The sequence below is a fragment of the Cucurbitaria berberidis genome (assembly GCF_010015615.1).
Source record: "Cucurbitaria berberidis CBS 394.84 unplaced genomic scaffold K460scaffold_4, whole genome shotgun sequence".
Classification (NCBI taxonomy): Eukaryota; Fungi; Ascomycota; class Dothideomycetes; order Pleosporales; family Cucurbitariaceae; genus Cucurbitaria; species Cucurbitaria berberidis.
The window spans coordinates 3,888,124-3,903,653 of record NW_024468938.1 but is presented as its reverse complement, the minus strand read 5'-3'; the positions used below and the strand labels follow the sequence as shown (position 1 = coordinate 3,903,653).

Genomic DNA, 15,530 nt, shown 5'->3' with positions numbered 1-15,530 from the left:
GCAGTAAAAATATAAAAGCTAAATTAAAATTGTAGAAAAGCTGCATTTTTATAAATAATTATATATAGGCTTTATAGGACAAAGCTATAATTTAAAATAAAATGCATAATATTTAGTTTAAAGCAGTATAAAAAGGCAACTAATACTTTTTATTAAAAGCAAAAATTTTATAATAAATTAAAAACTGCATAGTTAGCGCGCATAGCACTTTATTATAAAAAAAAGTAATATAAGTACTAATATAAAAATTATTTACTACTATAATTATTTAGCAAGCTTACAAGTTTAATTTAGCTAGGCACTTAAAAAAAAATATAATATTCTAGATAATATAGCGTAACTATTACTAAAATAGTATATTTAAAAATATTGCCTAGTATATCTAGAACTGCTATTATTATAAAACTTATATATTTTAGAAAAAGTAATAAAAACTATTGCAATTTTTACTAGTAGCAAACTAGTTTTAGTTATAAATTTTTATAAATTTTATAGTAAACCTGCTAGCAAAAGAAGAAAGAGCTTTACGCTACTTATTAGTTATTATAAATTGCCTTTTTAAATATATTTAGTTAAAAGTACTAACTTTTATAGCTGCTAAGTACTGTATAGCAGTTTTCTACAATATATAATAAAAAATTTATAAATTCCTGTTTTTTATTATTACTAACTATAGGTTAGATTAGTTAAGAAAGTTCTAAACTACGCTATATAAATTTATAAGTATAATATAGCTTTTTTTTACTGCTTATTACTTTTAAACTAATAATAATATAAAAAAGGCAAACTAAGAAGTACAAATAGTATTAAAAGTAGTAATTTGCTTTAAGCAGACTAATTAGCCTAGTTACTTTTTAGCTTATTAGCTAGCTTTAAACAATAAAAATTTTATAATAATAAAAGTAAGCTTAAATTTTTTTTTTAATAAATATATAGCAGACTTGCTTTAATAGGTGCTAATAGAAAAAAAAAGCTAGACTATACTTAAAAGATGTGCAGTATAATTTTTAGATTACTTAAAATAAAGCATAGAACTAGCATAAACTACTATTCTGTTTATATAATAATGCTAGTAAAAAATAATAAACTAAGTATATTAGCTAGTAGAGCAATTTTAAGTAAAAAACTGTATTTAATTTTTTTTATAAAATATAAAAATAAACTAGCTTAGTAATAAGCTTAACTAGCTATAGGCTTAATATATAGTTATAGTAGTACTTACTCTTTTAATAGTTACTCTAGACTTGCTAGAGGATTTTTATAAAATAGTATATATAAACTTAGTAGAATAAGCTGCAACTAACCTATTACTAAGCTAGAAAAAGAAAAATAGCTAACTAAGTCTAAAGCTTATTTTTAAAAAAAAAGACCTCTTTTTTTATAAATAAAAAATAAAAAAAATCTTTAATATTAAAAATACTAAAAGAAAAAATAAAAAAAAAGCCCTAATTAAATAGCAGGGCTAGCTAAACCTAACTTGGCAACTTTTAAAAAATGTAAAAAATATAGTAGTACTAAACTATTACTATAAAAAGAAAAAAAAGAGAATATATTACTAATAAAGACAGAAAGTATATTAGAAGGGGTAAAATATTATATATTTTTTTAGCTAAAAAAGAGTAAAAGCCGCTTTAGGCCTAAATAAAAAAAAAAATATAAAAGCAGAAAGCCTTACTGCAGCCAATAGGCTAGCTTAAGTTAAAATAGAATTCTAAAAATAAAAAATAAAAAAAATATAGGGGCTAAGAGCTATACTGCGGCTACTTTAGACTAGCTTAAGTTAAAATAATAAAGAGCTTTAAATAGAAAAAAAGCAGAAAAAATATAAAATTTAAAAAAAAACTCTACTTTTTTTTATTATAGAAATAGCTAAATTATTAATACTTTTTATTACTATAGTTATAGCAAGAGTAAGTTTTTATAAAATGCTAAGTAGGCATAGCACAGTTTTGCTAAAAAGAAAAAAAAAGAATATTTAAGTTTAAAATAAAGTAGTTTAAAAAAGTACTACTTAAAGCCTAAATTTGCTAGGCAAACGTAATATTATTAAAGTAAAAAAAACTAAAGTAGAAAAAGCTAAATAATAGATTGCTAGGATATTTAAAGCTAAGGGGGCAAATAAAAAAAAAAAATTTAAACTAGCTTAAAAATAGCGCTACTAGTAAAAATTAATTAAAAAAGGCTAAAGTAGAAGCTAAGTTTAAAGCAGAAGCTAAACTTAGAGCAAAAGCTAAACCTAAAGTAAAAATTAAACTTAAAGTAAAAGCTAAGCTTAAAGCAAATTTATTAACTTATTTTATACTAAAAAAAAAAAAAACTTTTTAGAAAAAAAATACTTATACTAGCGCTAGAAGGGAGCAGGAAAAAAACGCTAATTATAAATAATAGGCAACTAGTTATAATAGCTGCAGGAAAGCTTAGGAAGCTTTTAATAAACTTAAAAAAAAATTAGTTTATTACTACTATTAATAAAACTAATAAAGGAAATATATTAGAGCGCTTTTATATTATTGCGTTAAAGGGACTATTCTAAAGCTAACTTATAAAATTTAATTTATTAAAAAAAATGCGCAAAAGCAGACAAACTAGCCTAAATATAATAAAAGAAAAAATTTTAAAAAAAAAAAAAAATATTTATATTAATATTAGTAAGCAACGTATTTACAAAAGCCTAAAAAGTATTAAAATAAGTATTTTAGCCCTTAATACAAGTATAAATTAAGTTAATAGCTTAATTTATAGTATTTGCTATGCTATTTATATATATATTTAGTTTTTAACTAGTATAGCTACAAAATAAAGTATAAAAAATAATAGCTAAAGTCTTTTTTATAGTAGTGTAGGGGGGGTTACCTACAGCTTATTTAAAGCTATAAGTAGTTTAAAATAAAAATAAAGTAATAGCATTATAAATAGTAGTATTGCAGATATCTTTGTAGCAACAGCGTAGTATATAAAATTAAAAATTAAATTAGTAATATATACTAGCTATATAATATACTAAATTAGTATTATAAGTATTTTAAATAATAATATGCAAATTATTATTAAAGTTAAACTTATTATAGTAGTTTTACTAAGCTTAAAAAGCTTAGTAAAAGTTAAAGTATATAGTAAAAAAAAATTTTTTATACTTATAAGTTTTTTTGCTTTAGTAGCAAGCAGAGCATAATTAACTAAGCCTATTTTAGTATTTAGTATAACTAAACTTTTTTATAATACTAATGCACTTAATATATATTTAGCTTTAAATAAATATTACTTTAAGTTTTTTATTATTAAAATTACTTTTAGTAATATACTGCCTAGATTTGCGTATTAGCTTAGCTAAAGTGCTTAATTAAAAAAAAATTAGCTCTACTATAGCGCTATATAAAAAAATAGTATATATTTTAGCAATAGCTGCTAAAACTACTATAACTACTACTAAGTAGGCTACTACTACTGCCTAAAGCAGAAGATTAAGAGCTAGAAATAAAGTCGCAAATTGCTATAGTAAAAAAATAGGCAGTACTATAAAGCTAATATAAAAAAAAAAGCTTATAAAATAAAAATATAAAAAAAAGTAAAAAAAAAGCATACAAAAGTAGCTTTAAAAAAAAATAATTAAAAAAAAAAAGTTATAAATTTTTGTTTAAAAGTTTGCTTAAATTTAGTATAAGCTACTATTATAAGTGCGCAAAAGCTAATAATTCTTAAAACTACTTAAAACTTTTTTAAAAAAAAACTATATTAAAGTACTATAAAAACTTAATAATATTGCAACTAGCCTAAGGCTTAAAAAAAAGGGAGAACTTTTTTTAAAAGTAAAAAGGTATATTATAGCTTAGGCTTTAGCTTAAGTTTTAGCATTTATAGACTAAAAACTTTGGCAAATTTTAGCAATAAACCCCTATATAAATAGCTAGAAATTTCTGTACTTTTTTAAAGTATATAATACTATTATTTACGCTTAGAACAGAACGATCTTAAGGCCAGTCTATAATATACTCTATTACTACTTACTATTAAAAATAGTTTTTAAAAGTTAAAAATACTAAGCAATACTTTAAAATTTTAATTTTAATTAATACTAGTTAAAATAAAAATTTAAAAGTATTTAAATAATTCCCCTATTTTAATAGTTAAAGTTTTTAAATTTTTTTTAAAAAATGCAGCTATAGTTGCGTATAAGCTTATATTAGCGCAAAAAAAAAATTGCTAAGCTTTAAGTAGCTAATAAAGCTGCTATATAATAAAAATTATATAAAAAAAAGCAAGTACAAAAAAAAAAAACTTTTATAATAAAAAATAGTTTTTAACTAATAATTTTAAAAAAGTTTAAAGCGCATAATAATAAAAAAAAAGCAAAAAAGCAGGCGTATATTAAAGTAAGTAAGCCTTTTTAAAAGCGCTATAAATATTATAATAAAGCTAAATATAATACGCAAATATATAAGCAAAAAGTAAAAGTAATTTTTAAATAAATTAGTTTATTATAATTTACTACTATAGTTTTTTATAGTACTGTACTATTGTGCATAATACTAATTTTAGTAAAATTTTAGTATTATAACTAACTTAACTAGGCGACTAACTTGCCTGTGTAATATATTAATAGCAAGCTAAATTATAAAAAATTTTATAAAATGCGCAAGTAGTATAGTAAATAAAATAAATATTTTTAATTTTAGCTTTAATCTGCGTATTTGTAATTTTAAATTTTTTACTTATTTTAAATAGTATTTGCATACTATTAAAACTTAAATAACTAAAATAATAATATTTTAACTAGACTAAGTTATTAAAGTTAATAGCAGTAGCAGCAATAAGAAGTGTAAGTAAGCGTAAAAATTAAAATATATAAATATTTGCCTAAAAATAAAGCAGGGCATATATAAATTTTATTTTAGTATTTTTTTTATATACTTTTATAGCAGTGCTTATAATTATAATAATAAAGTTTAACTATATAAGGAGTAATAAAAATAGTAAGTTATAGTATGCTTAAAGGGTATATTATATATTATATAGTTTAAAAATAGCAGATTTGCTATATAAGTTAATAATTTCTATAAATAAAAGTAAAGTTGATGCAAAAGCGGATTATACAACGCAATAAAAAAAGTTAGTATAAAACTATAGTTTAAGTGCTATACCTAGCACCTTATTATAGTATTAAAGCAATAAAATTTATATAATACTAGGCTAGCTAAATAAATTATTAAAAAAATTTTAATAATTACTATTAGCAAACTTAATATATTATTATTTAAAAATTGTAGCAATATAACTATTAAATTTTAATAGTAACTAACTTGTTAGGCAATGCTAGGCGCTTAAATTTTAAGTTTCTACTACAGTTTATTATAAAAGTACAAATAAATTTTTAGCTTAGTATTAAGAACTTAGCACAGTTATAAGCTTATACTTTAACTAATAATTTTTTAAATAAAAATAAGTAATTAATAATAGTATGCAAAGTATTAATTAAAATTCTAATTTAATAAATTAGCTTGCAAGAATTATAAGCTGTAGTATTTTATATAATTAGTAATAAGTTGTAATAGTTAAAAATAAAAAGCCGCAGGCAGCAGTTCTAAATATACAATATATATATAAAAAGACGTTTTTTTTTTATATAATTATTTTATGCTTTTACAGCAAGCTATATTAACTACTAATAATTATATAATACTTACTAACGCCGTTTATATAATGCTTATTAATAATTTCCTTAATCCTGCCTTTTGCCCTATTATTTTATTAAATATTATAAAAAATACTTTATACTAAAATAGCTTTTTATATAAAACTAGTATATTAAACTAGTATAAATAAGCGTTTAAGTACTCTAGTAAGCTTAAATAAATTTTTTAAAACTTAAATATTAAGCTTTTTAGCATGCTAAAGCACTTTATACTTAATTATTTTTTTTTTAAAAATCTAGACTATTTTAACTAAAAAAAGTTTTGCTAAAAAAAATTAAATATATTAGCTATATTTATTATTAGCTACTAAATATAGACTTTTTACTACAATTTAACTACAGGCTAAAAAGCTTTTATTACTAATTAGTAAAAAAAGCTTAAAGCTATTTATATAGCTTTTTAAAATAAAAAGCTTATTTAATTATATTAAGAATTATTTTTGCGCTATTGCAGTTACTAGCAATTTAATAACTAAAAGTAGTAGCTTTTTATAATTATAGAAATTATATAAATACTTAAGTAAAATAAATACTCTAAAAAGTTAAAAGAGCAAGCAATTAATTTAGGTAATAAAAAAAAAGCGCAGGTAAAAAAAAGCAAAAAAAATTGCATTATAAAAAAAGTTATTTGCGTTGCTATTGTCTGCGTTGCTATTATTTATAATATTATTATTATTTTATAATTATTATTGCTTAAAGGCCTAGTATTAGTTAGCTGCTTAATAGTTTAATATTATGCTAAATATTTAAATATATACTTAAAAACTATTAAAAAAAACTGCGCTTTAGCAGTTAAAGTTATATTATTAAAAAATTAGAAGTTTATTACTTAGCAATTCTAAAAATAAAAGTACGTAATATATAGTAAAAATACTAATAATATAAGCTATTAATAATATATTAGGTCCCGTCTTCGCGGGATATAAGTTAATAATAATAAATTTAATATTACTTACGCTAATAATATTAAATTAAAATTTTTATTTATATTTTTTAATAGTTTCTTTATAGGGCTTAAGCTTAGAAAAAAGGGATAAATTATTAATAATATAATAAAAAGTACTACTATTATAAATTTAATAATTAAATAAAATTAGTAGTATTAAAACTGCATATACAGTTTATATAAATAATTTATTAATTTTATTTAAATTTTATATACTTTAGTTATTACTATTTATAATAGCTTTTCTTGCACCTATTTTTTAGCTTATATTTATAATTTTATTGTATATTAAATATAAAAAAATAATTAGAAATAAAGTATATATATTTAAAGTTTAAAATACAAAAAAAATTAAAATTAAAATTATTAGTTACTATTGCAATTATGCGCTTAAGATAGAAATTGTTAATAATAATAAAATTAAAATTATAATTTTTGCTTATACTTTTAGTATTTTTAGTATTTTTAGTATTTTGTTGCTTTTTGCAATAAGTAGCTTTAATATATTTAAATTTACTATATTTAGTATATTTAAAAGTATTAGGCTTGCTAATATAGTAATAAGTTTTAATAGTATAACTAGTATAATTATAGTAACTGTATATAAGGCTGTTGCTTATATTATAATTACTATTTTTATTATTATTATTATTTTTGCTTTTTTTATTGCTATTGCTTTTGCTATTACTTTTGCTATTGCTATTAATATAAATATTAATAATAATATTATTAAATTTATTTTTAGTAGTATTTTAGGTATTTTTATAATTATTAGCATACTTAGTAATAAAGTCCTAGTAGTTTATTTAAGTTTTTTAAGTAATAATTTTTTTTTTAAAATAAAAAAAGTCCTAAATTTTAATAAAAGTATAGTAAAATAGAGGCCTGAGCTGCTGTTGCAGCTATACAATTGTAGTTAAATTCGAATATTGTAGCCTATTAAGGAAAAGCTTCTACAGCTCTAAAAACTTTAATAATTTAGTTAACTATATAGCCAAGTTTAATAAATTGTCTAATTAAATCCGAATTACTAAGTTTAAACCTGAGTTAAACCCAAGTTATAACCTAGTTATATCCGAATTATATGCAGTAAACTAAGTTCAAATCCTGCAGTTTCTAATAATAAAAGCTGTATTCTTCTTTTTTTTTGCCAAATTTAGTTACCTACCTAGGTAAAAATCCAAATTTTTGCAGCTTGATTTTTTGTAACCGACCTTAGAGGGCCTCTTTGCTCTCGCTGTAGCTGTCGATAAAAGTATAGTACTATTATAAAAAAAAAAATTTATTAATTTTATAAATTAAAATAGTATAAGTAAAAATGCCTTTAATAGTATTAATATTTTTATAATAGTACTTAAATTTAGCAAAAAGCAGGTAAATAGTAGAAAAATTTATAAATATAAAAGCATTTAGCTTTGCTTTAGTATAGTAAATAATAATTAAATTTAAAATTTAGTATATTTTAGTAATATTAGTTTAAGCTGTATAAGGCTTTTTTTTTTATTTATTATTAAATTTATTTTAAATATAATTTTCTATAGCATTTTTAAGAAAATAAAAAGCAGTAAGTAATTTTTTATTTCTATAAATAAAAGTAAAGTCGACGCAAGAGCGGATTATACAACGTAGTAAGAAAAGTTAGTATAAAACTATAGTTTAGGTGCTATACCTAGCACCTTATTACAGTATTAAGGCAATAAAATTTACACAATACTAGGCTAGCTAAATAAATTATTAAGAAACCTTTAACAATTACTATTAGTAGACCTAATGCGTTATTATTTAAAGATTGTAGTAATGTAACTATTAAATTTTAATAGTAACTAACTTGTTAGGCAATGCTAAGCGCTTAGATTTTAAGTTTCTACTATAGTCTATTGTAAAAGCACAAATAAATTTTTAGCCTAGTATTAAGAGCTTAGCATAGTTATAAGCTTGCGCTTTAACTAATAATCTTTTAAATAGAAGTAAGTAATTAGTAACAGTATGCAGAATATTAATTAAAGCTTTAATTTAGCAAGTTAGCTTATAAGAATTGTAGGCTGTAGTATTTTATATAGTTAGCAATAAGACTTGCAATAGTTAAAAGTAGGGAGCTGCAAGTAGTAGTTCTAAATATATAATATATATATAAAAGGACGTTTTCTTTTTATATAATTATCTGCCTGTGCCCTTGCAGCAAGCTATATTAATTACTAATAATTATATAATGCCTACTAACGCTATTTATATAATGCCTATTAACAATTTCCTTAATCCTGCCTTTTGCCTTATTGTTCTATTAAATGTTGCAAAAAATGCTTTATACTAAGATAGCTTTTTATACAAGACTAGCATATTAAACTAGTATAAGTAAGCATTTAAGTACTTTAGCAAGCTTAGATAGATTCTTTAAGGCTTAAATACTAGGCTTTTTAGTATGCTAAAGTATTTTATACTTAATTGCCTTTCTTTTAAGAATCTAGACTGTCTTAACTAAAAAGAGTTCTGCTAGAAAAAGTTAGACATATTAGCTATATTTATTGTTAGCTGCTAAATATAAACTTTCTACTATAGTTTAACTGCGGGCTAAAAGGCCTTTATTACTAATTAGCAAAAAAAGTTTAAAGCTATTTATACAGCTCTTTAGAATAAAGAGCTTATTTAACTATATTAGGAATTATTCTTGCGCTATTGTAGTTACTAGCAATTTAATAACTAGAAGTAGTAGCTTTTTATAGCTGTAGAAATTATATAAATACTTAGGTAGAATAGACACTTTAGAGGGTTAAAGGAGCAAGCAATTAATTTAGGCAATAGAAAGGAAGCGCAGGCGAAGAAGAGCAAGAGAGATTGCGTTGCAGGAAAAATTATTTATATTGCTATTGTCTGCGTTGCTGTTGTTTGTAATACTATTACTATTTTATAATTACTAATTTGTTGCCTAAAGGCCTAGTATTAGTTAGCTGCTTAGCGGCAGTCTAATATTACGCTAGATATTTAGACATGTACTTAAAGCTGTTAAAAAAGCCGCGCTTTAGCAGTTAAAGTTATATTGTTAGGGGTTAAAAGTTTGTTGCTTAGCAATTTTAAAAATAAAAGTATATAATACACAGTAAAAAATACTAATAACGTAAGCTATTAATAACACATTAGGTCCCGTCTTTGCAAGTAATTTTTTATAATATTTATTATAAAATTAAAACTTAAGCTTATAAATTTTAAGCTTAGCTTTATACTTAAATTAAGTAGTATTATTATTATTACTAGGCAAAGTAATAATATTAGAAAAAAAGTATTAATTTTTAAAAAATAGTATTATAGCTTTAAACGCAGTTTTAGTGCGCAAAAAAATAAGCTTAATAAGCTTAAAGTATTAAACTGCAGAGCTATTATAATAATTAAATAAATTTTATTAAGCAGCAATTTTTTTAAAAATATATTTTTATTTATAAAAATTATTAAAATTAGTTAATTTAATAAAATTTTTACTAAGCGCTTGCTTAATATTAATTATAAATAAAAATATATTTAATATTGTATTATATTTAATATAGTAGTGCTTTAATAAATTAAATAAACGCAGTAGTTTTTAGGCAATATAATAATTAAGCAATTTAAATAAATTAATATAAATATTATAATTTTAAAATTAATTTTATAATTAAAAAGTAACTAATATAGTTACGCAATAGTAGCGCAAAAAAAATATAATTTATTATAGCTAAACTGCACGCAAGTGCGCAAAAAAGCTTATAATTTATAAAATTAAAAAAAAAAAATTATATTAATAGTAGTTTATATATAAGGGGAAGCTATATTTATATATAAAAAAAAGTAAAACTAGAGTAAGCTAGTCTATATAGGGACTAGCTTGTCAGGCATATAATAAATTACGTGTTAGGAATCTAAACCAACAAGAATCCTCATCATAGTCCTCCTCATGAAGAGCCACGTCCTCGGATCCATCTGCGATAGACGTCCGCTCAGCGATCTTCTTCAGTCCACGGACCAGCGCATTCACTCCTTGTCTATTGCCATTTGCGTTCTCGAACTCCTCGAAGTTTTCCTTGTGATTGCAGTGGACAAGCACGAAGCGGTACAGTGCTCTGATAGTATCGCTCCATGGCCTCAAGATTCCGGTTGCGTTCAGCTTGCCGAACACCTCAGTTCCCAGAAACCCTTTTGCGTTCTTGATCTTCATGTTCATCTTCGCATCATCAATTGTGGTGTAGAATAGATGCTGGTAGAGTTTCTGTAATCTCTCCTCATTCTTAATCGCCTTGCCATATAAACAGGTATAGGTGAACGGGCCTTGATCATTGAAGAGCCGAACTTCACCGAGGCGGGGTGGTGGAGCCGCTCCCCCAGTCGCCTGGGAAGCCGTATCGTATTCCTCCAAGTATAACTCATTCCTCACAATGCGGTTGCTCTGGGTTACGTGGTGTCCGATCTTCAACGCGACGGCATCTTTTCCATCCCGTGTCTTCGTGACGAACTCGAAGGCCTCCGGCGGAGGGAAACTGTTCAGCGCATCTGGGCACTTCGCGTCCAGTATTTCGAAGAGCTCCGCCTTCGTGAAAGTCTTCAGGGAGTTCGCCATTGTGGCGTATCAATAATTGTCTACTAATTTTAGCTTTGCTCCAACGCTCTAAGGCAGCCTGACCTACTTGCGTGATTTAGGACCAATGCAATCCTTCTGTTTTTACTTGGTATGTTCTGAAGTAGAACTAGAAGTAGGTGAGGCAATGGTCGTGGAGGACTAGAGAAGCTATACAACGTAACTTAGACCACTAAGTTATAGTAGATCCACGGCGAAGGCGGACCAAGTGAAGGCAGACCAGGTGAAGGTAGAGTATGAACCATGCCTAGCGCCCTAGGTAAGAGACATAGAGAAATTAGACAAGCTGAGGCAATGATTGAATTTTTTCATTTTTTTCATCAGCATTGTTTTCAGGTCTGATTTTATAGAGTCTAGGTCCGTGTATCTTCGCCCGTCTATGTGTACTCTCTTGTCAATGACAATCACGACGTGATGGGTGGTCCTTGGATACCCAATCCATCGCTTGTCCCCTTGACCGAACCATTCAGCACCCCAGCTTGCCCCAGCCCGACGCCGTTCTTCCTCGCCTGGACAACGGCATGTAGACATCGTCCTACAGCCTCCAAGTCTCCAAGAAGAGTGACGTGGCCGCGATCGCTCGACACGACTCCACCTTTGACTACCGAATACCCCTCCGGCGCCATAGCGGCTCGTGCGAGTACCACACCGTCTCCACTCGCGAACGCAAGTTCATCATACACGTCGGCCCGTTTGATGGCTTCGCGGGACTCGACCTTGGCACCGAACAATGTAGGCGTGGACTTCCCGTATATGAGAGCGATGGGCGGGTAAGAGTTCGACTCGGTATGTGCGGGCTTATGAGCGAGTTCCTGTTTAAACGCTTTGGTTTCTGCAAGAACACGCGCTAGATACTCTATAGCTTTGTCGTACGGGATTGTAACGTCTGACGCAGGATTTGGTTCCTCTGAAGTCTCCGTTGGGTTGGCCGAATGTTGGCCTTGTGTCATTTGGGGTTCCATGCCAGCGGTTTGCGCACCGCTCTCTGATACCTTGTCTGCCGCGTTACGGGCCACATCTGCGACATCCTTGGCCGCATCACCGACGGAAGATGAAGGATTGGGGGTGTTCGAGGAGTTCGACTGCGAGTTTTTGGATAGGCTGAAGCTGCCTTTGCGACCTGACAAAGTGGGCAACGCTTGAGACATTGCACTCATTAGACCGCTCACGCTAAAGTTGCTATCTTTAGACATTTCAGGACGAGGGAGAGGGGCGGCTATACAGGGCGACAAGCGACAGTCCTTCCATGTGTTGACGTCGAAGAAGTCGACAGGGTACTCTTCTTTTGTGTGCTTGTTGAAGAAACATTTTCCATCCAGAGGTAATAATGCGTACGATGTTCGGATGGTAAAGTTCACCTGCGCAGTCAGGACGCGAGATGAGAACAGAACGTCATCACCGTTCCGGAAAGGACCGAGAATGTTGACGCATCTTTGAGGCACGCCAGCATAGACAATGCCTGCCACTAGTTCTGGTCGCTGGTTGATGGCGTGACGCATAATCAAGCCACCGAGAGAATGAGCAATGATTACAGCCCCGCGTTTCTCAATGGGGACGCCAGGTTGGTTGCACGGCAACGATTCAAGGAACTGAATCATTCGCCGGCTAAGGAAGTGTGGTGAGAGCCGCCAGTCATAGCCATAGTTGTGAACCCTCAATTTACCCCCCTTTACCTTTTCACAGGCTTTTAGGCGCTTGAGGAGGCGTTTCGAGATATCCACAGGCCCAATGTGAGTCAGCATGCCGCTGGGGTAGATAGTCTCTTCCATTCGCTTGTCAGCGTCGGCATCAAGGGGAACCTCCAGATCTACTTTGCGCAAGTTCAAGCCGACCTTGATTGGTACCCAGAGCTGGCGGTTGGGGTGTTCAGCGGAACGCAAGACGGATCCGCGATAGCCTCCTAGAACGACGACATCTCCCTCTAGATCTTGTAGGGCCTGTGTGAAGAAAGGATGTGTCTCGGCGTCTGTGGTGCCGTCTCTAGGTGGTAGTCGCTTTGTTTTGGTCGTTACGTTTCGCGAGGCTGATGATGGCATGGTTGCACGAAAGCTCACTCGATGTGTGGTACCATCCTCTGCATCTCGCGCCTTGGGAGCTATGTTGCCATTGCGGCTCCGGAACGTGTCATCCTTGGAACCAAAACTGAAGTTGGGAAAGGAAGGACTGGGTAGTTTGAAGTTCGAGTCTTGCCAGCTGTCTCTAATAGCCTTCAGCCTGCTGTTGACTTGTTCTTGAACACTCTCGAAGCGGGTATCGTCACCGAGGGAAGAGGCAAAGGACTTGGAGCGGTAGACAAGTAATGAGCCTTCCGAGGTGGATCGGCGCAACCTAGGGCCGTGTCCGCGAGGCTCCCGCGGTGGCGGGGGAGCTGCTATTGTAGAGCTGCTGTCGTCACCAAACTCGTGCTGAGGAATGGGTGTCGTGTTGGCGTGTTGTGGCAGGGCGGTGCTACCTCTCGATGCGCTTCTGCGGCGTTGTAGCGTCGATTGGTAGCCGCCGTCATGCTGCGGTATGCTCCCCAACGGCGTACCACTGGCAAATGTCCCTCGTCTTCGACCGCTGGCTGCACCCCGCTCACTATCCAGAGACAGCACTGACAAGCTAGGGAGAGAGAAGTGAAGATCTTTGTAGGTCTTGGATAGGGACGACGGTAGGTTGAAGGGCATATACTTGCGCATAGCCTCGGTCATGGAGCCGCTCGAGGACGCTCGACGTCGTCCGCTTTGTAGGTGGGTTTTGAGGACCGCTCGGTGGTCGCTCCACGTCTTGGGGCCGGCGCGCCACGGTGAAGGAAGGCGTGTGGGAGTTTGTGACTCTCGTAGTCTGTTGTCGTCATTGCTAGGTGCCTGCACCCGAGTTCCTCTCATATCAGCATCCTCGCCCTCACTATCGGCCTTCACTGGCAATTTCGCGCTCGCTTCTGCTATGCCGTCGCCTGCTTCCTCCCAGCCATCAAACAGCACGCCGCCGTCGGTTTCTTCCAAGGCGGCCGCTTTTTCAGCAGCCGGCGTCTTTGGCGAGGTCAAGCGTGTCTGCTGCCGTCCTATGCTGACTCCAATGGCCGACTGGACAGTTTCCAGCTGCAGCCGCTGTTCTTCCGGCGTCTCGTCCTCGGATGGCGTAAGGTCTTCGTCGAGGACGGACGCGAATTGTATGTCGGCCAGCGCATTCTGGCGACGCGTTGGCGTACGAGCGGTATCCGTTACTGCTACTGCCTCTTGCATGTTAGTACGGACATAGATGAAGGTACGGATGCTGTGAATTGTGGACACAAAGTGCACATGTCATCTACGGTACTTGCTCGTCCCGCTGTGGCAGTGTTATCTTTCCGGCGCTGCCGGACGCAGCGATGGCCACAGGCGTCCAGGCCATCCTGGCCCATCAAGGTCTCAATCATGTTCGATAGCAAGCGGGCAACAGCACCCAAGTTGTGTTCACAGTGGCAAATGCGACGCGTCTAGAAGGATATATAGGGCAGTCGAAAAGCTTCCCGTGTTGTTGGCGCATCGCAATGACGCAACGCCACATCTGATCACCAAGGGCGGCAGCCTCAATTCCCGCTCCACTCATTCCCCACCCATTCCTAATATCCGCCATGCAACGCCAAGCGTGAAGTGTATAGGAACCATGTACACGCACAGTTTCCATGGAGCCTTGACATCCCCGAAGTGGTTCTAGATTCGTTCGATAACGCCTTGCACGCCTGATAGTAGAACAGCGGTCGAGAATCAACGCAACCTTTGAGTCTATTACAACAGCTCGACACGACCAAGTCAGTCTCGTGGCCACTTCCCTAGGACCTGATCGAGCAGAAAGTATCTTGACCGCATCCCAAGAAGATTTCTCATATCTCTCTATGCTTGTTCTCTTGCGACGGCTCTCATCTACCGCGTTCCTGCATACCACGCAGCACTCTCTTCGCGTCTTCTGACAGGCGTCGGTGAGGTGATATCAGGTAGTAGCGCCAACTTCTTTCTCCTTGATACGTCTCGCTCTTCTCCACTGCGGAGAGTTGGCGATCCAGGCCTTTTTTGCTTTGCATCGAGCTCGGGCATAGCTTCCCCGGATCCGGAAACTTGCATGCTGGAGCATGCAGTTTGACCCCGGATCCGATCCACCTCAGGAACATGTCAGCCGACATCCCTCAGACCGCCTTTCATATGTCCAGTAAATTGCCTAACTGGGCGCCTACCGATTCCATTCAACCAATCGAGTAAAAAAGCTCATTCTACGGGACATTTCGGAATCAAAACGTATGCAGCAACAGCGTGCATACTCGCATCCAACCCTACAAA

General features: G+C 31.4%; 2 protein-coding genes across 2 annotated transcripts; both read right to left on the bottom strand.

Annotated features, from left to right (window-relative positions):
• Positions 1-10,420: 10,420 nt before the first annotated feature.
• On the bottom strand, positions 10,421-11,451 carry K460DRAFT_157839 (uncharacterized protein). The gene is made up of 2 exons (XM_040926864.1): positions 11,285-11,451; positions 10,421-11,237 (listed from the first exon to the last, which is right to left on the bottom strand). Exon 2 carries the CDS (start codon positions 11,215-11,217, stop codon positions 10,492-10,494), a length of 726 nt encoding a protein of 241 aa, XP_040786680.1. The 5' UTR covers positions 11,218-11,237; positions 11,285-11,451; the 3' UTR covers positions 10,421-10,491.
• Positions 11,245-14,736, bottom strand: K460DRAFT_157864 (uncharacterized protein). Its single transcript, XM_040926865.1, has one exon. The coding sequence runs from the start codon at positions 14,457-14,459 to the stop codon at positions 11,640-11,642; it is 2,820 nt and encodes a 939-aa protein (XP_040786679.1). The 5' UTR covers positions 14,460-14,736; the 3' UTR covers positions 11,245-11,639.
• Positions 14,737-15,530: the final 794 nt, after the last annotated feature.